Here is a 22,591-nt window from a genome sequence, read left to right as displayed (position 1 = left end):
TAAGCAATTAATAAATGTGATCATTTAGACTTACACAAAAAAGAATCGTGTGCAGACATGATCCGTATTTGGGACAACCCATATCTCTCCATGTTTGTGCAGGTCAGGTGATGTGATTACTGCAAGGGGAGATGAAATCACAGAGTTACTTAGTTTTAAAGGAATAGAAACCCATATTAAGTAACTACCTTCCTTCTCTCTGAAATCTAAACGCAAAAATAGAGGTCCAAATGAACATGTAACAGATGCCTAACCATAGCAGTTATCAATAAATGTAAGTAAAATCAACAAAAGGCCACCTCACAAGGAAAGAAATCATTGGACTGTTATCAGAAACACACCGGTCCTGATTTAAGGCAGACAGCAACTTTGCGTCCCATGGGAACAATCAGGTGTTGAAAATCAAGACACTAATGGCAGCTGACAGTCCTGACACAAAGAAAAGGTGACTGGTAGCCTTAGAACAAGAACAGAGAAAATACAATCTTGCAAACCACCTCTCAATCTGTCTGTACTGAGTTCAGAAGAATTACACTGTCTGAAAGTTGAATTACATTCAGGAAAACGGCCAGGAACAACATGGCACCGTCTGACCCACGCCAGTTTTGCACTTTTGTTTTGACCTCTGCAGTCTCAACTGTGTTCATTTTCCACAGTGCATGCTGGGACGGTCTTAAGGAACAATACCTCACTAACCCACGATGAGCACTCTGCAACTACATTTCAGTTAGGATACCAGGAGCTAGGGTGGGAGGCGCAGGCACTCACCTTCACATAAGGCTATGCATTTCAAGTTACGGCTTTGCAGGAACTGCGACTGCTGTCCCTTCTTCTGAGACTAAATCATAAAACAGTTGAAAAACCACAGTAAACATGGGATACTCTAGCAAACATCAACAAGTGCTCATCATTAAAGGGCAAGAGCAGCTAAGATGGCTATGGGGGCTAGCTACAATATCTATGCATTCTTTTAATATCCAGCTTTTTTTGCTGCATCCTTTCGTTTCTGTAGCTAATCATTATCAAATCACTTATAAAGCCAGTGAATTGAAACAATGTTAAAATGGAGCTCAGTGGTCTCGGGACATATAACTAGAATTCATAGCTTAGTTTACAGAGGAGGCTGGCAAGCTTCTAGCAAGGCCAACAGAATGAAATTTGCGGTATCTTTTCATACACTAGAACTAATAAGCACTCCAGATTCGACAACCACCAAAACAAGCCACATTCATAGCAACATTTATGAAGTCACAGAGGTTTTTAAAGCACATGACATGGAAGCTGGTTTGTCATTCAGATATTTGAATAGCTAAGTTTATTATTCATCAGATGGGTTTTCATTCGCCCCGGGTATTCTGATTTTCTCTATAAGAACCTGAGATTTGCCGTCCTTCTTCTCTGCCTGGAACAGCCTTTCTCTCAAAAGTCACATGGCACATGTCCTCTTCGCCTCTGAGGCTATTCTCAAAGCTTAACTCCTCAGAGGACTTTCTCCCGACCACGCCATTTAGCAACACTTTAGTATTAACTTCCAGACTACAACACTGAACATCTCTTTCTGCAAGGTATTTTTCTTGTCATTTAGTACCCCCAGTAAAATGTAATGTTAAAGAGGACAGGAATAGTAATCTGTTTTTATTCCCTGGAATCTGTGATAGACTCTGGTGACACAAGGGGAGACCAGGATCTGGGTGTGTGTGTGTGTGTGTGTGTGTGTGTGCGCGCGCGCGCGTGTATGCACGTGCGTGCATACACACGAATGTACTTTAATTACTACTTACAAGCTATGTAGTTTTTGCATTTAAAGTAAGTTTGGTTCTTAAAGAGAAATGACCACTTAAAGTTAATTTTTTGGCTTAATAATCCTGAGTATTTATCGACAGCCTGCAGTCTAATGAGACCGCTATTCATTAATCACACACAGTCTTGCGAGCGGCCACGGCACCTGTGATGCATTGCTGCCTTTACTACTTGAAGCTGGCTCGTCCTTGGTTGACACCTTCTGCTTCTTGTTCATCCCTGAAAAACATTAGCACAGTTGTAACTCAGGGACACAGCTGATTGAAGCAAATGAAAGTACAATCCGTCTATGTCAAAAGTTGTACCGTAGGCAGAAGTCTCATCACACCAAGCTAGAAATGGTCATAACAGGCTCACAAGGGAGCAGCTGGTTGGGCCCCAGAAATCTCAGGAGAGTTGGAGCAGGAATCTTGGTTTGTTCTTGGCATTGGAAATGGGGATAGAAAACTCCCTGGTATACACTATAATTAGAAAATTCTACACGTTTGTTTAAAAATGTTTAGTTTATTAGAAGTAATTTTCATCCTTGCTGTCTTCTGAGTACAAGCACGAGCTAAAGTAGGAAATGCGGGTAGGAACAAAGATATTTCACCGAGGTGTTGTAAAGAACTGATATAAATTCACTTCTGTGTAGAAATTACAGTGTTTCTAACACAAAGCCCTCTATGTTCTTTTGTCTATACCAAATCATAAATCTTAGTTCTTGTTCTATTAAAGTCATGATATGATGTCCTTTTGTGAAAGATGTTAGAAAAACCAAACCAATATATATTTCACTGTACAGTATGCAGAACTAAATCAATGGGAGTGTTCAATGTACTGTCACACCAGAAACTAAAACATTCTTTAGTTTCAATATATATCTTGGCCGCAGGAGCAAAGATGCTAAACAATTTGTAAAGTGTGTTTGTCTAAACCTTTCCAATCCAGACATTCCTCAAAAATCACACAGGTAGATAGGTAGGAGCAGACATGACATACAGGACAGAGAAGTCGGCGGAGTACTGCATAGGGCTGTATTAGGTCCAGGTCCTACTGCATAGGGCCGGTCCACTGTCCAGGTTGTATGTTTTTAGACTTCAAAACCAACCACAACTTCATACACCCGTGGAGATTTTTTATACACCCCTGCCCCCTGCACAAACCTGGCTATGCACAGAAACCAGGGCTTTTATCACCAAGCTACCTTCTGAGTCCTTGATTCCTCTTTTAAAAATATCTCAAGAGCCCTTCAGATTCTGATAAAATTTGTAGACTTTCTCCATGATAAATGCACACACAGAGACAGAATTTCCCACTCATTCACAGTTTGTACACATTCCTCCTCCCAACTATTACCATGAACCCATCTAAGGAATCTATGAGCTAGCATAAAAGGTAAAAATCACAGGGTTTGACTTTTGGTGTCATTTTTACTATCCATGCTGATGATATATTACTTTTCTAAAAAATATTTAGTTCTTTTCTGTACAGTTTTAAGTCTGGTTTTTATAATTTTATATAGCCCACCTCAATGCTATTGTTTTCCTTCTGATATTTATCCTTAATGTTATGTTGGTATCTGACCATAACAGTACTTCTTAGCTTACATGCTCTGTTACAATGTAACCTGTCATTCCTTCCTTAACAGATAATATCAACGGAGATAGTAGAAGGCCTTGTAATGGCTTTGACTAGGTGTGCAGACAGGTACTGATCTCATGTGATTTGAGAAACAAGATTAGAAACTCTCACACACAAGCGCCTGATGTCATTAGCACTCTGGAAAAGTCTAAGCCCAATGCTCTTGGGTTCACCAAACTGGATCAGCCACATCCAGGAGCTTGGGCATCAGTTCCAACTCATTCCCACCTATCAGGTGTCTGGCCTGAAGTCAGGCTGTCTTAGACCAACAAAACAACCCACCCACCAACTGTGTGCTACAGAGTGGATGCTTTGAGAATCAGAAAAACCACGTGACAAATTGATTCACTGGATTCCTGATCCAAAGACATAATAAAGAGGCTGTTTTTCTTTATATTTCAGTCAATTTGTGACACAGTAGTAGTTATGTGATAACATCTCTACCTACCTACTCTGCCTAGTTAAAATTTTTCATTATACATTTTATTTCCATTTTTTTGCTATCTTGTAATTCTCTAAAATTGTACATTTTCCTTCCGTTAGCATTTTTTGATTTTTCTTTCGCTCCTTTGTTTCCTTTCTTTTTAATTTTTCAAGACAGGGTTTCTCTGTCTTGGAACTCACTTTGTAAGTGAGGCTTGCCTCGAACCCACAGAGATCCACCTGCCTCTGCCTCCTAAGCGCTTTTTTTTGGTTCTTCTATCACTGATATTTTTAAGTAAAATCTATTTTTTTTAAATATTTATTTATTATGTATACAATATTCTGTCTGTGTGTATGTCTGCAGGCCAGAAGAGGGCACCAGACCTCATTACAGATGGTTGTGAGCCACCATGTGGTTGCTGGGAATTGAACTCAGGACCTTTGGAAGAGCAGGCGATGCTCTTTACCACTGAGCCATCTCTCCAGCCCCAGTAAAATCTATTTTTAAATATTCCAATTATACTTCACTACTAAAAAGTAACTTACTGTGGTTGAATTTGCATAAACCTTGGCAAATGAACAGACAGATGGGCCAGGCTAATGACCTCCTACTTAATGAACTTGTCTAAGTATCATTTCTTGTCATGTAGAGACACTAAGATTTAGCATGCCGGAACAATGTGTACAACAAACATCCCCTGGAACTGTGCAGTGTGATCATGTAACACACATACATGCAAGCACAGATGCATGTGCGCGCGCGCACACACACACACACACACACACACACACACACACACCGCCCATAGAAGGAATGAAAAGTGAAGAAAAATTCATCAAACCTGATATTTTAGGACTAATGAAAAATTGTCGTTTGCTTTTTAAGAATTGTTATTAGAATCTGTTTACAGAATATTTATTACTTTATAGTTAAAATTTTAAAATGCAAAGAAATACTAACCATAAATTTCACTACTCAAGGAATTGTTCAGTGCCAATGAATGGGAGACCATTGTTTCCATACATTATGTTTCATAGACTCTGTATAGCATATGTTTTCATTTGACCTCCGACATCCCCCATCTCATTAACATATTAGGAAGAAATTTCCTTTGGACATTATGACTAGTGTTAAATGAATTTAATACAATCATATCTAATCTATTCCAGTCATGAAAGTGGTAACAGGAGATTAGAACTGAAACACGGGATTACCTGAGTAACCAAACGATATGCTTGACATTGGACTAAGGTAGATCCCGCTCCCATACATCGCACCGTGGAGCTATGTCAGATATGAGAGAGAGAGAAATGTCAAGTCAATGGTCTGAATTAATATCATACAGAAGAGGGCAATTGGTTTCATGTTGGAACATTATGTCTTATAAAAATGATAGTACACTTATTCCAGGTCTAATGTGAAAATATTGTTATTATCATATTTGGAATGAATTGATGAAAAAAATGAGATGAAAAAGAGACAAAGACTGTTCTTCATTTTGCCAATAACAGAGTCCCTCATTACAAAGGACTTTAGCGAGTTCTTTTAATGCATCTGAAATTCTAACAACAAGACTTGCTGAAGTGCATGGGAAGGCATTTTTATGAACACTCACAAGCCACAATAAGAACAAAGTATCAGCTCCGATTTGTTATGTACGTCACGTGCCTTCCCACTCTTCCACTGGATTTTTCAAGTTAAAAGGAGCTTTAGTATTTGGAACATTCAGAGTGGTCTAAAAAAACTACTCACAACATTTAAAGTTCTTTTTGTTTTCCTCATTTCTAAGCTCTAGGGCCCTCAAACACTAGTCGTAAAAACTTGGTACCAAGTCAATGGGCTCGGGCTTGCAGGCGTGCATAGCTAATTCTGTCACCCTGTGGCTGCTGCACAGTGGCAACTGCCTCAGGCGACTGGGGTGACCTGGTTTCTTTCCTCCCATCTTTGTGCTGCCTAAGGAACAATTTGGAGGGATGGGTTTGAAGAGGAATAAACAAAATAAAAGAGTATAGCAGAGTTCGGGACTCCAACCACAACATACCAATAATACCAAGCCCTGTGTCCAAGGCTGAGAAACAGGCACCATGCATCTTTGGTAGCCCACATCTCCTTCGCTTATTATGCCTTCCTTCTTCTCGAGAGGGCCCAAAGCAATAAGGGGATAATGGATGGGACGCCTGTGGGGCTTTACTTCCTGCAGTCATATTTTAGTGCGTTCTTTCAAAGTGTGGCTTTCGCTTTTCCCCTAAAGAATCCTTCATTGTCAAGCATAGATCAATTTGCTTCAGCTATTTCGTGAAAATGTATTTATCTTTCTTAGAAATTCCATATAGTATTTTAAATAAATGCTTTAAAGTTCACATCTCCACTGTAGGAATAAATGTGCTCCTCCTACTAGGGGGAAAAAAAGCATGCAAAAAAAATCTTACCTGCAGACGCGTATTAGAGGCAACCACCAGACCATTCCTCAGGATAGAGTGCCAGTTTTCAATGTGAGAGCCACTAGAAAGAACACAGCCGCGGGGAGGGAAAGGGCAAGGCCAGAAAGTCAATGATCTTTACAGTTGGGGTTAATTCTTAAGTCATGATCCATGCGGAAGTTCTGAGCCTCCCAGTTAGACATTCCTACAGCCGATTCACTGAGGTCAATGCCAGCTTTGGGGACACTGCTTTCTTGCCCCACACCCTAGACGAGGAGCTGGAGCCCACCCTGCCTCTGCCAGCCGTACTCACTGAAATGCGAACGTGCTCCCGAAGAGCTTTTTAGCGGCTCGGAAGTTGGACTCTTTGGCTGGTGGGCTGCTGAGCAGGAGGAACTGGTGTGGGGTGTGCATGAACTTCAGTTGCTGTCATCCGAGACGATAGCAAATAATAGCATGTCAGAATCCTACCAGCTCAAGACTTACCCAAGTTATCCAGCTTCAAAACAGAGTAATTTTACACTAATAACCTTCTCAGACAGGTTCAAAAGGTATGTAACTTTTAGAACCCTCCTTAAGTTATACCTCACATGGAATTACCATAGGAAACAACTTCTTTAGGTTAGTGGAAAAGCAATAGGTAACAGGCAAACAATAGATGTCGATATTCAGATTCCACTATGCTGTCCTAATTTTCTCGATTCTATTTCTTTTTAGGGCTTTTATTGTAGATTTCCATGGGTAAGTATCAGCCACTCCACTGAGAAAATTTTCTGGAATTTGCTAAGCAGAAAACTTCATTCCCAGTTTTAAAATGAAAATCATCCTTCCGCTCTGTTTGCACGCTTTCGCTCTTTAACAGTGAAAAGTGATCAGGGGAACGGCTTGACAAGTCTCCCTCATCAGTTCCCTTTCACCTTGGCTCCTCGCACAGGAATATAACCTGCAGCAGTCTCCCGGGTGGAGATTCAGAGATTCGAAAACAGGGAGACAAGAGTTTTAAATGTTGCTCTTGGGCGCTGATGAGTACTGCAATCAGGGCCCATTAGCTTTTTAAAAACATTGTTTAAACACCACTTAGGCTGATAAGCAAGGGGTTTGACAGTCCTCCTCAAATATGGGAAGGCAGACCGGTAACGTCAAGTATTCTCCCAGTCTCTCCCTAGACACCACTTGACAGACTCTTGTAGGAAGACTACATTCTCTCACGCTGATTTCTTTGTATTTATTTAAAAGGCAAGGTGCAGGCTGAATACGGGCTTGAGTCTTAGAAGGGTTTGCAGCTGATACACGAACTGAGGCTGAAGAAAGAAACTAGTCCTAGCCTCCCTTGGACAGGCTGCCCGCAGGGCCACAGGGGTCAGCTCTCTCCACTAACACCTTCTCTCATTTTGGGGAGCATATAGGAAAATAAAACTTACCCTGTTAACTGGCAGTTTCACGATATGTGACCTATTACTTGAGATGACCCTGGAAGGGAAATGATCAGTCGGTCACGACTAGGTGGCAAACGTATTGACTTTTTTATAGGCTAGTCAGCAAGGGATTGAAATGTGGTGTGCCTGCACCACTGAACTTTCTGCCTCTCAGTCGATTACATAAGTGTGGTTTACTTACTAACGCAATCTACGGAGCTTACATAACAAAAAAAGACACTCTCGTCTGAGAAAACTCACTGGGAAGCAGCTCCACAAAACTTGTGGATATGTCGTTTTTCATAAGCACAACCCCAGATATTAGCAAAATGAACATATTTAGATAGTCAATACTCTCAAATAATGATAGTTCAAATGAGAAGTAGATTCAGGCACCTGGTTGCTTTGATTCCTACATCTCCTACGTTAAAAATGTGTTTCCACAAAGATTCTGTTTATTGAAACTCGTAAGGATATTTCTGAGTGGTCAGTGGCTTCTACACAAAAGTCAACATACTTAGATACTGAAGTTGACCATTTAATCCAGGTATGTGAAAAAAAAGTACAAAATAGCAGAGATGACTATAAAAGGTTTGATTACATTCTTCTCCCTGAACTGGAGAAAAAGATAAAAAAATTAGTGAAAATTTGGATTTGGGCTGACTTCAAGGAGAAAAAAAAGAATACAATTATATATGTGAAATTAGTAGATTAAGGGGAAAAAAAACAACCATCTAATCGAGAATCTAATTCCTGGCCTGGGTTGAGACCTAGTACTCCAGCTGGACATAGTCACTCACTTGGCCAAGAGACCACTCGTAGGAGGGCAGGCTAAAACATGCCACAGACATAGCAATAACCCGTGTTTTAGTGAGATACTGCACTTTTCATTCCCAGAACCCCCGACCCTAACACAGTAGTTTTAACGGCACCTCATGGAACTAAGATAAAATGTATTCTTTCACTTCTCTTATTCAAAAAAGTGTAACTTCTTCCCATCTCTTTCCGAAGCATGATTTCCTTAACATCTGGGCTTTCCCCATACCATCTGAGCCTTCTTCATCTTTCTCTAAAGCTGCCTGCCCATCATATGACTGCTTGTCTGCCATGTATGTGACATCAATGCCAATATAAATAGCAAGGCCTTTTTTCATTTTGTCCTCCATCCCCATACCCCCACTCACCCAGGTTGCTGCTGAGTTTTATAGCTTCCTGGTCCTGTTCTTTGTTTGTTTGCTTCTAAGTGTTTGTTTGAGCCCCTTTTATTCCTTTATTAATGAGTCTAAGAACCCTAAGACAGGAACCAGATTTCCCTTGTACCAAGAGGGCATCCCAAAATTCCTGTTGTTTATTTTCTCACTTTAACTCTAATATGATGAGAAAATGTGAGACATTAAGAAAGAGTGTTATTTTTCTCATCTGTCAGGATTTTAATAACAGATACTAATGGATACAAACAAGGTCAATCTCATTCCCTAAAGTTTGTCACAGTCTTATCAGACCAAGTGTTTTATACAATTTTGACTAAGTAAAGGTAATCAGAAACCCGAGGAGTCTGGGCTCTTTTCCCTTTAATGATATTTATAAAAACTTCCACTGCTTGTCACCTGCAGCGTTTATCTAGACCAGTGTCTTGTAGTCTGTGCATTTGTACTACTCTAAGATAACGATGGTAAGTCTATTTAAGCAATTTCTAAGAGTCATGTACACAAAACCATTATAAACTCTTATTGTCTCCACTTTGCAAATGAAAGAGGACAAATTATTTGACACAGGCATCAAAGCAAAGCGTGTGCTTGAGCTACCTTTCCTGTTTGCTCTACTGTCCCCCGAGAATCCAGGCTGGACTGAATTCTGTGACCTCTCTTCAGGCAAAGAGTCAATCAAATTTTACTGGCCTTGTTAAGAATGCAAAATATACAAAGCATACTTCAAGATCTTCACTGCAAAGGTTTCAGTTTTATCACTGAGTCCTCACTGAAGTAGGAAATTAAAATGAATCAAAATGCTTTCAAAACATAATGGAATGAAACGGATCCTTTAAGACTGTAGACCAACCGCTGTCACGTGCATTGTATGTTCCTACTTGTGCACATGACAGGGCCTTCCTCCTCTCGTGATATACAAGTTTTAATTAAAGTGAGTCATTAAGGACTCTTTGGTAGAAAAAATTTCACCAGGTTTCACAGGCTTGCAGAACTGTAGCTTCCCAGACTTATACAATACCCCCCCCTTTAAAAAAAAACACAGAAAATGCTACTGATTTTTATCGAGAGGCAAATTACAGTTTTATACCATTGCAGAAGAGGATGAGCAAGGGGGTCCTGTTTATCCATCTGCTTCTTGATTTCCAGATAGGGTGCCTGCAAGATAAAATTACATTCCTTCATTTGTCTCTAAAACCCACTTTTTCTCAACAAATAGAAAATCAGACTGAAAAGCCCCGTTTATCTAAAACAAAAACCATAAAGATACAGCAGAGAATAGCAAATTCCCTTCTTCACACTAGGGGTAAGGAATGTATTTCAGGCAGCATGTGAAAGGTCTTGCCTGCCAGATTTAAGAGTCTTGACCAACAGGGGAGCCCAAGAGACTCCTAAAGCAATGTAGGCTATTACAGCTGTCCTTGGTTACTTCTCAGAAGATGAAGGGTATTGCTGAAGTCACGATGCACTTTGGACAAAGGACTCTGAGGACCTGAGCCGGATCTGACCTGAACACCTCCTCTCCGAGGACTAGCTCTCATAGTACCAAATGGAGCTATTAAAATTGCCAAAGGAGAAGAGCAATCAGTAGTCCTACACAGCTATGAAGCCTATGAACTGCATCAATAACCAGCAAGATAAGATATCCATAACAGTGCAATGTCTTGATAACAACCAATAGCCGTCTAACTGGACTTAAAGCCTCCTCAAAAAGAGGGATCTCATGTGTGTGGTATTGTAAACCAAACCAACTACCCATGGCCTCACTTTGCCATAGACCATAGAGGCCACCTTCCTAAACCTGTATATTGTCTAACTGCATCATGAATACTTACACCCTTATGTAAGTGTAGCTCTTGCCAAAGAAACTGTTCTTTGCAACAGATGGAGATCATTACAGAAAGCCACAATAAATCAAAATGCAGAGGATAACTGATCATGAGGATTCCAGCCCCAACTGATGAATCTACTACACAACCCCTACACCTAAGGCTCAGGGAACAGGGTAGGAAAAGGCTCAGGAAGCCTACTGAGAGATTGTGCCTCCAGATATGACAAGGAAACCACATCCATGAAATTGCAACAATATGGCTATCTAAACATGCCAGTGTGGAAGGGGGAAATCTCTTGGGAACCCACCCCTCGGTGGAAGAGCCTCGGGCAATTAATATTTACTGAGAGTGGGAGAATTAGTCTTTCTGGGGATGAGTCACCCAAGCAGTTTTCCAATCCCAGTGGTCAATCCTACAAACATGTAAACAACACTAGACAGACTCAGCAGGTTGTGTTCATATATTTACCTGTGGGAGGGGGGGATGTGTATATAAAACAATGGTAATTGAAAAGAGGTCATGCATGATTTGAAAGGGAGCAAGATTGAGGTGGGACATAGAAAAAATTGGAGAGAGGAGAGAAAAGAGAGAGGGAGTTAAATGATGCAACTTGTTCAAATTAAAACTAACAGAAGACTAAAAACAAAGACTTGATCCAATTTTAGCCTGGATTCCACCTTCACTAGAATACTAGAGGTGAATGAACCCCTGCCCCCAATGCCTGTGCGTGTGTACATGCGCACGAGTGTGTACACACTCTCTCTCTCTCTCTCTCTCTCTCTCTCTCTCTCTTCTATCTCTCCTAAGGTGACGCAAAGCTACCACACAGCGCACACTGTATCCTCCCACTTCGCCATACTGCTTCCAGTGATTTCCCACTTAGCCTCTTCCATGATCTCCCATTTCTCCTTCTCTGCCCTCATCCCACCCTTCTGTGCCCACAATTTTCTCTTCCTCGTAACTCCTTCAGTTCCTTTCATAAGACTTGCTCCTCTCGGGGTTGAAGGAAAATAGTTAAATTCAGCTTAGACTTCAGCTCCTTGCCCACTGTGGTGCTCAAAAGAGAAAATGCCCACTGCTTAACAAAGCATCCTGCAATGTTTCTCATTGTTGCCGGACACTTTTATTTTAATATTAAAGGAAAACGTACAGACCTCATGTATTTCGATATGAAAACTGAGCACATTTTATGTAAGAACCCTTATCCAAGAAAAATTAAATGGAATTTACTATCAAATTAAACATTTTATTACAGAAAAAAGGAACAACTTCTTTACAACAGTGTAGAGCTAGCTAGGGCTTTAAAACATTGGTTAGTTATGACTGAGGAAAAGCATAAAGAATTTGATTCCATAAAACCTGACAGCATTCCGATGCAGTCACTCTGCGGGAGGAAAACGCCGAGTGACTTTTCCTAACTGGATATTGAAAACATGGAGGCTCTAAGGAACTAAGCAACTTGCTCAAGGTCGTGGGCCACATCACGCTGAGGCAGTTATACAACTCTGGCCCCTAGATTCCTAGGCTGATCCTTCAACTTTTCTATTGTCTTCTGTTAAAACAGCTTACATATGACCCAGAATAAAGAAAGCAATTTTTGGCCGTGAGAAGATTCTAGAGTCAGAGTCTGTAGCCATGTTTAAATCTAAGAATGATATATAAGTCTAGACACTAGAGTGTAGCACAAATACCCTATATCAAACTTTTATCATGACTTAAAATATTTATCTTCACATAGATGAGACATTATTTCTTGTTTCTTATTCCTGTGAAAGATGCACTTTTTTCTTTTCTTTCCTCATAAAATAAGTGGGGTTTTTTTTGTAAAATAATTCAGAGGATACTGCAAACTATGAACCCAGAACAGTCACTAAAAGAAATGGGAGACTTAAAGCAAATATCACCCGCAAAGTAGGAATCCCATATGGGCCACTGCCTAACATAGACCGTTGAGTGAATGGAAAAAAGAACAGATGAATGAACACATTAATATATAAATACTGGTCATCATGAATAAATAATGACCAAAGGAATCAAGGGCAAGAATCAGAAGTGTGAAGTGTACATTTGAGAATGTCTCCAGTAGAGGACCAGAGAGAACACTGGGGTGAGGGGTAGAGCAGAGAGAAACGCAGGGAACCTGGTCAGAGGACGACTTCTTCTTCCACAGGGAGAATGAATGACCCCAGGTTATTCTCATCATACACCTAAAGGTGTCTAGCCCAAAGCAGCCTAGAACGGACACATGTAAGCTGTGCACAACATGTACTGTAAATTTTAGATTATTCATTTTGATTCATGATGATGATTTTTAGACCTCTTTCCAATGTTTGAACAGTGAAAAGGCCTCAGTGCTTCAACAGTAAGAGTTTTTCCACATGCTAGGCTGTAGCACAAGGATGTGTATGTTTTCATGACAAATCTACATCTTCATTTAGTACACCCCTCCACCAGAGCCTACCTGAGAACAAAAAAAACATAAGTTCATACTCCTATGGTGACTATCAATTCCAAAGTGGCTATCGGGTCTGTGTTACACCTGTATTTGATAAAATTTTAATTTTTTAGTATAATTTCATGTCCCTTAATATTTGCTTTGCACATATGCCCTGTGAAAGAGTCAGATCCACTGGACCTTGTGTTACAGACAGTTATTAACTACCATATTGGTGCTGAGAATTGAACCCAGGCCCTCTGGAAGATCAGGCAAGTCCCTTAACCACTGAGTCATCTCTCTACCCCTGAAAAATAAATCTTAAGAATAATTCTAGGGACTGAAGAAATCACACGAACACACACAGGAAGGAACAGGAAGAGAGAGAAAGGGAGGGAGGGAGAGGATATTTCTAGAGCTATTGTGGTGGCATGTCTATGTTGATAACCCCATCACTTAAGAGATAGACAAAAGAAGATCAGAAGCTCCAGGTATCCTTAGCTATAGAGCAAGTTCAAGGTCACATGTATACACACACACACACACACACACACATACACATCCAACAACAAAGAAAATTTGTAGTTCGATGTGATGTAACACCATCAAATGTAACCCCAGTCTCGAGTGTCCCAAATCTCTGTCTACTTTAACAATCAAAATAATTATTAGCATTGGGTAATACTGAAGGTGGGACTTATTAGATTTAGACACTGTTTTAAAAGATCCTGTTGTGTAACTTCAAACACTTAAGGCTTTTACTCAAATTTAGGAACAAAATATTAAGATTACAACTATGCATTTATTCTTTAAAACCCAGTGTTAGCACAACAAGACACTGACAGAATTGAATTAAACCATCCTCGCACATTTTTATGATTTTAATTATGTCTTGTAGAGAAGAAAATTGAACATTCTGTAACAGTATTGTTCTGAAGACATTTTAAGATTTTGTTCATGTGGACTGAACGGCAGAAAAGCATAAGACTGGATTTTTACCTGTGTCATTTCTCTGATGGAAGTGATGCTGTCCAGAGCTTTCATTACTCGGTCATAGTTCTTCTTCTGTATGACAAAGGAAAAAGCATTCTTCACCTACAAGCCTTTGCAAGTTACATATCGCTAGAGAAAAATATTATTTCTATACACGCATTTTCCATCAAAGGCACTGTGAAATCAACAATGGTACATGAAAGAAACCTGTAATAAGGAGAGGAGGGTTGATCTCTAGAATCACAGGGAAGGAAAACTAAAGCAGTATGCCTTACATAAGGGCACAAAATCATGCTCACATCCCTGGGATAAAAATCTTCAAATACAGAAAGATTTGGGGCCCTTGAGCCTGGCTTTCCCCCATGCCAAAGCAATAAGCAATAAAGTAAGCTCAGACTCCTTCTGGAAGAAGATATACTTCAAATCTCCCAAGTGCTTTAATCTTAGATTGGAACACTGTTACCCAAAGCAAGATGACAATATGTGCTCAAATGATCCCTCATTTCTATGCAGAAAGCTAACAAAGGCGGACAGGTTGGCTGAGGGGCATTATACAGTCATTCCTAACGGAATTTTGAGATGAACAATAATATAAACTAAGCAATTTTGGCTCTCAATCAACCTGAAATTCTGTTATTTCAAAAAGTCTCTGCCATAAGTGTTTAGGAAATGGTTTTCTTAAGAAATGTGTGTCTTTTAACAGTATAGATTTAGCTGTTGTAAACATTGAGGAGAAGGGTGGGGAAGAACAGCAGGAGAGGTCAAGGTGATAAGGAAGAAAAGCAAAAGTGGTCCTCTGAATAACATTCCTTATATTCTGAGGATATTACAGAATCTTTAAACATAGGATATGACCTTGAACTTACCATGGATACACTCAACAAGACAAACATTCAAAGGGAAGGCAGCTATGAGACTAAGGTCTCCATCCTGGTTCTCGGAAGTTCTGGGCTTGGGGGCTGGGGCTGACCACTTACCCTTGGGTTGAAGGCCAACATCTGAGGGTCATTAGGATCTACCACAGAAGGATATGGCTCAAAAATGACGACTTTTCTAGGAGATTCCAACGCAGATCTACACATGGACACCAATAAATCTACCACCTTGAAAAACACGAGAGATAAGTCACCTGACAGTTTCAAGTGGCTGTCTGTCCTGTTCATGGTAGCACGATATAATGAGGAAGTCCCAGGTTTGTCACTCTCCTCTCAAATCTGTTCTTCATGACTTTATACCAAACTTGATTCAAAATATATACCACTGATTCAAAATAACAGGCATGTGTTGCCTCTAATTGCTCATAAGTTTGTCTGTCTCTGTCATGAGCATATGGTGTGTGATGGCATTGCTCTGGATTATATGGTAAGATGAACAAGACTGGGAGAGGGTGCTGGGTATAGTCTAATAGACAAGACATACAAACATAGAGCAATTGAAAGACTAGCCATCTTTGCAATCTCTGGCCTTATTTAATGGAATGATAACAAAATTAGACCATAGTGAGTACGGCAGTTCTGGAGCTATCACACAGATCTAAATATGAGGTTGGGGAGAGGGACCTGGTTCTATAGGGGAGGACATTGCCCCATGTTAGAAAAAGCCAAACAGCCATGATGAGTTTGCCATATTCTAGGAAAAGCAAATTGCAGAAAGTCACCTCGCCTCTTGTTTCTCTCCTCTTTCAAGAGCTATTAATGATCATTGTTAAATTCAATGGCTTGGTTGTTATGTATTCAATGATCCCTCTGCCGATTGACAAGGAGACAGTACTGTCTATGCTAAGCTGTTTCCCTTCTCCAGTTCCCAGAAGAACGTGCTGTTTCTGGAAACGGAATGAAGAAAAATGCTACTGTCTGGATGGAAGGAACTCACTGGAACAGATGTAACTCATTGTGGATATGAACAGGGAAAGCTAAGTCCACAAAGATTTTAGACAGGCATTTTTAAAATGCACAGTAAATGGAGCATGGTGGTACGTGGCTATAATCCCAGCCCCGGAGACACCAAGGCAGTAGGTAGGTTTACAAGTTCAACTCAAGGCCAGTCTGGACCACAGAATAGGATCCTGTCTCAATGAACATGGCCCGATGTAACCCTGTATTCAACAACAACAAAAAGATGGGTCCAGTGGGGTACACACCATCAATCAGAGCATTTGGGAGGCAGAGAGAGGTGAATCTCTGTGAGTTGGAGGCTAGCCAGATCTACATAGCAAGATCCAGAACACTCAGGGTACATAGGGAAACCCTCTAGATAGATAAATAAATAGAACACAATAAATAAGCTTCTACTGTGTGGAAGTATAACTGGACCGAAAAGCAAAACCAGCCAAACAAAACAAATACAAATCTATGAAACACACACACAGCTTTTTTTTTTAACCATGCAAGACAACTATTTTTAAAAGAAAATTGCTTAATTTCTCCCCTAGGCCACTGCAAAATGACAAAACACAGATTTAAAAGGGGAGAAACAAAAATCAAGTGCCAGAAAATTAATTAATTAATTAATAAAATTTTAAAAAAAGAACCAAAAAAAAAATCAAGTGCCAGATCTTTTTCAGCAAGAAGCTTTCCGCACTCTCCCCTGAAGAACAGCGTGGAGAGCACAGCAGTAGACTGAACCAGCTTCTCACATGAAAATAAGACCTAATTAGCGGGAGTACCTGAGCTCCAGTTGCTATCTCATCAGCGGCTTCGTTCATCACCCCCAGGGTTTGGAAAGCAAATACACACAGCTCTCTCTCACACACCGTGGGCTAGAAAAGAAAGAAGTCAATTAGACTGTATGTCTTCATCTGTCACTTCATAAATGGAAAGTCATTCCATAGAATACATGGAAAGGACGGAGGCGTAGAGTGTTTTAAGAGAGGAAATCATATCATGTTCCTTAATAATAACCAAATTCTTACACTGAAGTAACAAGGCTCTCTTTGTAGAGGCACAGCTACAGTGATAAATGATCCGTTTCAGCAAGTTGTAGACGTTTCCATTCAGGACAATTTAGCAATCAATGAAAAGAATATTAAGCAGTAAAGTACACCTCTCTACCCAATATACAATGCACATTACATGCATTCATTTTAAAAAGTATAACCCCTAGTTGGGTATATAATGAAGCTATACACAAAAACTACATTTAAAAAGATATCATGGGTCTCTGTCTCTATCTCCATCCATCACCAGATGAAGGTTCTATGGTGATATGCAAGATATTTGTCAGTATTGCTATAGGATAGGGTCATTTCAAGTTCCCTATCCTCAGCTGCCCAAGGAACTAACTGGGGACATCGCCTTGGGCTCCTGGGAGCCACTCTAGGTTCAAGTCTCTTGCCAACCCTAAGGTGGCTCCCTTAACTAAGAATTGTGCTCACACTGGAGCACTGGACTGAGCTCCCAAGGTCCCAATGAGGAGCATAAGGAGGGAGAACATGAGCAAGGAAGTCAGGACCACGAGGGGTGCACCCATCCACTGAGACAGTGGGGCTGATCTATTGGGAGCTCACCAAGGCCAGCTGGACTGTGACCGAAAAAGCATGGGATAAAACCGGACTCTCTGAACATGGCGAACAATGAGGGCTGATGAGACGCCAAGGACAATGGCATGGGGTTTTGATCCTACTTCATGTTCTGGCTCTGTGGGAGCCTAGCCAGTTTGGATGTTCACGTTCCTAGATATGGACGGAGGGGGGAGGACCTAGGACTTACCACAGGGCAGGGAACCTGGACTGCTCTTTGGACTGGAGAGGGAGAGGGAGAGGAGTAGAGGGAGGGGGAGAAGGGTGGGAGGAGGGGGAGGGAAATGGGAGGAGGCGGAAACTTGTTTTTTTTCCTTTTCTCAATTAAAAAAAAAAAAGATATCATGGGCGAATCTCACTTTTCCTTAGGAAATTCGTTTAAAAGAAGCAAGCCTGACTCTACTTACTTGCTACCTAGCTCTTGAAAGATTGGTTTTTGTTGCTCAGACTCTTGACTTCAATAACCTCCTGAGGTCAACAGCGCTGAAATATACACTCTGCAATTACTCTGGAGGAGCTCTCATCTTTCAAATCTAATATAGTGTCATCCCCTTGATTTATCTTATCTCCCCAGTTACATTGCATTAGGTAGCTGATGAAGCCTAACACGACGCAATCCACTGTGCCTCTGCACAGCAGACAAAAGGCATTTGTTAGTGCCACTGCCCTGTGCTAGCTGCTTCTAGAAGATGACTTGGTCTGTTGCTTAGGCAGTGGGAAAGAATGGCTGCATTCTGAACATCCTTTACGTTCCGAAGTAGCCCGTATGTGTGGCCTTTCGGATAGAAAGCCTGACTCATCGCAATTTCTGGCAGAATCCTGGAAGATGATGTAAGAAGAAAAGGGATTTGCTGTATTTCTTTTGCTGATCCTTAACGGGGCAAGTCTGATTCTGTTTCAGAAATGTAGAAATTGTGGGAAGAGAGACTCTGCAGACATAGTCTACACGCAGGGCTATGTATCTGGAGAAGCACAGAGCAGGCTATTCAGTTCCAACTGTCTTTCCTTCTCCTTGAACGATTAACTTAGTCTGAAATCTTCCTCAATCTTTTATGAGTATCTATGTATATATGCCTCAATTTTCCCCCCAAAACAAGTTGTTTTCTTTGGTTCTCCTTCAGGTACGTATTATACGCCTTGACCTGAAGTAATAGGAACAATCATTACTACATATTAACTATAAAATTCAGAGTTACATCAACATCTGAATATAAAAAAAAATTGCACATGAACAAAAACGGAGGGAGGCAAAGCTTTTAGACCATGAAGGACTGCGGGAACTCACCTGTGACCACCCATTCACCCCAGTGAACAGCAACAGCATAGACTAATACGCTAGCCAAATAATCCACCACACTTTTAATGACTAAAATAGAGTAATCTCCAAACTCAATAACAAAGTATGGCTTGTTTAGTGATTTCAATAACTATCAGATTTATCTGAATCTTTAACAATTAAATACATTTACTATGTGTCTATATGTGAATGGCACACACATACACACATGACACATATATAATCTTTATATATATATACAATGTATATATGTGTAAATAGTATTTACTATACATATGAAAGGTTTCAGAATAAATCGGACAAGTAAAAGAAAAAGGTTATATAATATATCATGATCAGAATATATTGCATAAAAACATTTTTAATTAAAAAAGAAACAAAAGTAACAAAATTACTTTTCCATATTATACTACTGTTTTAAACAGAAAAAAAATTTGCTGTATCAGATTTAAGAGTTCTTTTAAAATTACAAAGAAGATTTATTAGAAATTTATGGTAGATGACTATGCATTGATATGCATCATCACTGACAATCTGGAATTCATAAACTATTCTGACTTTGTCTAGCATGAATCCAGTGAAATATTTTCCTTAATGCTTTCTTCTGTATTCATTCTCCTGGCCTGCACCTAGAAAGTTCTGTTCCCCATAGATTCGCAGTCCAATCTCCTCAAACAATAAACCTGCATTCTAATGAATAAGGCTATGGCACCATTTCTTTATGGACATGTTTTCCTATTTTGCACATTTGTCTAAAAGTAACCCCTCTCTACCTACTAAATTGTGTAAAGCTTATTTCCACAAACATCCTGTACTCCACCAGCTAGAAGGGACTCAGGCAGGTTAAGAAATATGTTTTCTGGGCTGGAGAGATGGCTCAGCGATTAAGAGCATTGCGTGCTCTTCTAAAGGACCCGAGTTCGATTCCCAGCAACCACATGGTGGGCTCACAACCATCTGTAATGAGGTCTGGTGCCCTCTTCTGGCCTGCAGGCATTTATGTAAAACAGAATATTGTATCCATAATAAATACATATTTAAAAAAAAGAAATATGTTTTCTAAAAATAAAAACCAAAACAACTTTCCGTTATTCTTAGAATTTACAAGTAAAAGTGTAATTATATTCTTACAAGAACATATATCCCATTTTGTAAAGTAGCAACTGGACAGTGTTTTTCCTGATCTATTACCATACTAACACCACACTAAGTAGGTACTAGTGAAGAGTCAAAATACTTCAAATTGGAAGATACAAAAACATTCAACTTTCGAGTAAATACTTCTACATCTACATCTCTATTTTGTATAGTAATACCCTCTTCTTCATCTATATTATATTGGCAAATTAAAATTTTCAATACAAGATGGAACTAAAAGAAAATTTTTAAATTACATAAGGTAACTAAAATTAGGTATCTGTCCCACAAGTGGTCAGAACACACAGACAGAGTAACTATGAAATGTCTATCCCTACATGAGACTTCTATACCCCACTCCCTCCCAAATAGCTCAACAGACATTCCAGAAGAGGAAGGAGCAATATTTTCTCTCTTTTTACTTTTATTGAAAATAGACCTTTTTCTCAAGTAATATATCCTGGCTACAATTTCCCTCCCAGTTTCTTCATGCCTCCCCAGCCATGCAGATCCACTCCCTTTCTGTCTCTGATTAGAAAACAAACAGGCATCAAAAGGATAATTAAAATAAAATGAAATGGAACGAAACAAAAATGAACACATTGGAGCTGACCGAGACCAACAAACAGAAGAAAAAAGGAGCCCAAGAGAAGGCAAAAGAATCAGAGACCAATTTGTTCACATGTTCACGAATTCCATAAAAACACTAACCTGGAAGCTATAATATATACACAGACGACCGGATGCAGACCTGTGTGGGCCCTGTGTATGTTGCTTCAGTCTCTGTGAGTTCATAAGAGCTTTGCTCATGTTGATTTGGAAAGATTTGTTTTCTTGGTGTCCTCCCTCCCCTCTGGATCTTACACCCCCGAGGGCAGAAGGATTTTAAGAGCCAGAGGTAGAGGAGGATTGCTAAGAAAGTGTTTTATGGACATGCCAGAGCCATTACACTCATGAACTTGCAACAACTACAGATGCTCACATGAGACTTGCACAAGATAAAACCAGTCAGAATCCCAGCATAGATGGAGGAGAGTACCATGAACTTCAACCCCAGCTGAGGTGCTTTGACAACTGAAGACAGCTGGGGTAGCCAGTGTCAACGATTTTCAGGGAAGCGGCCTCAGGTAGAACGCACATACCCTAGGAATGGCTCTAGAGACATACATATGTGGACAACACTGATTGATCTTAGGGGCTATGGAAGGAGGACATGAAATTGGCAGTAGGATATGGGGGTATCATTGGAAGGAGTTGTATGAGAAATATGGAATTGATATCATCAAAGTATATTATATACATTCATCAAAATTCTAAAGCAATAAACAATAATATCAGATTTTTCTACATCCAGAAAGAGTGTCATACTCAAAGAAGAGAAATGGAATCATTCCCCCTTGGCATCATGCAAAGGGTTACACTGTAGACTACCTTCTTCCCACTCTGAAGTGATTCTTGTGTATTCCTCATGAAAAAACTGTCATGATGGACAGTTACACAGAAAACACAGTTTCAGTTCTAAATCCTATATAACCACTTAGCATTTATGAAGATTTCAGTGTAATGATGAGTGTATTTCACATTCTTTCATAGAAATCATATAATCAAGTCTAATTATTAATATTTTTCTTTTTTGTTTTAGTATGTGCTGCTAAGATTTAATAACTGTGTGTTGTCTTGGAGGAATCAACTCCCTACAATTTAGATTATAAAACCATAGCAAGTCCCTCTATTGGCAACATGTATTTATTTACTACATGATATCCATTATTTACCAACTTAAAACTTGTATATGTGTCCTTAAAATATGATTTATTGTAGATCATTCAGCTAAGATGAATACATTTAAATTTTTTGAATCAAAAGAATTTAAGTGTGAGCAATAAAAACATATTTTAAAAACCGTTTCTAAGCCTCAAAGAGTATTTTAGAACCTAACTGTATTTTAAGAAATTTGTGTTTTCAATGAATTTAAATTACCCTTTACTGAGAATAGAAATGTTACAACTCTCAAGGATTTTGCTCTGCATTTATGTAGAGAGTAAAGCGTGGTGTTGGGAATGGTTTTCAAACACGTCTGCTATGATCTTTTTGTTCAAACTAAATATTTCATGTAATTCCAGTGTATAAAACACACAACTGGATCTCATTGACCCTGGAGCTTATATGCAGCTGTTTTCAAATCTGGAAAATGAGAAAGAAAATAACAGGCACCTCCAGGAGTTGGTAAGAAAGTTGGACAACATTATAAACATTTCCTTTAGGAATGGAGAGCTAATTTAGTGGTAAACAAAGTAAATTAAATTACTCCAGCTGTCCTCACAGTAGCTTTATGTCAATGCACATAAAAGTACTGAATAAAAATACTAAAATATTTATTAAGGACTGTCTATAGTATGTCATATAGCATTTTATACATTTAATGGATCAAAAATGTTAAAATACTGCTGAAGTGTTTCCAAATAAAAAGAGAAAAAAATCAGTTTAAACATAA

General features: G+C 39.6%; 1 protein-coding gene across 3 annotated transcripts in view; it reads right to left on the bottom strand.

Moving 5' to 3' along the window:
- Parp8 (poly(ADP-ribose) polymerase family member 8) overlaps positions 1–22,591 on the bottom strand; it is a 169,585-nt gene that overhangs the window by 12,819 nt on the left and 134,175 nt on the right. For all 3 annotated transcript variants that reach the window (XM_041663466.1, XM_041663467.1, XM_041663468.1), the window contains exons 16-26: positions 16,812–16,904; positions 15,124–15,249; positions 14,153–14,218; positions 9,978–10,045; positions 7,689–7,737; positions 6,581–6,693; positions 6,277–6,349; positions 5,062–5,131; positions 1,946–2,019; positions 769–838; positions 35–119 (exon numbers count right to left, since the gene is read on the bottom strand). In XM_041663466.1, coding sequence (XP_041519400.1) covers positions 35–119; positions 769–838; positions 1,946–2,019; positions 5,062–5,131; positions 6,277–6,349; positions 6,581–6,693; positions 7,689–7,737; positions 9,978–10,045; positions 14,153–14,218; positions 15,124–15,249; positions 16,812–16,904 — 887 coding nt within the window. The remainder of the gene's footprint in view (positions 1–34; positions 120–768; positions 839–1,945; positions 2,020–5,061; positions 5,132–6,276; positions 6,350–6,580; positions 6,694–7,688; positions 7,738–9,977; positions 10,046–14,152; positions 14,219–15,123; positions 15,250–16,811; positions 16,905–22,591) is intronic.

The sequence above is a fragment of the Microtus oregoni genome, unplaced genomic scaffold (genome assembly GCF_018167655.1).
Source record: "Microtus oregoni isolate MIOR12 unplaced genomic scaffold, Mior012 000014F_ref0000157, whole genome shotgun sequence".
Taxonomy (NCBI): domain Eukaryota; kingdom Metazoa; phylum Chordata; class Mammalia; order Rodentia; family Cricetidae; genus Microtus; species Microtus oregoni.
This window is presented reverse-complemented; position numbering and strand designations above follow the sequence as displayed.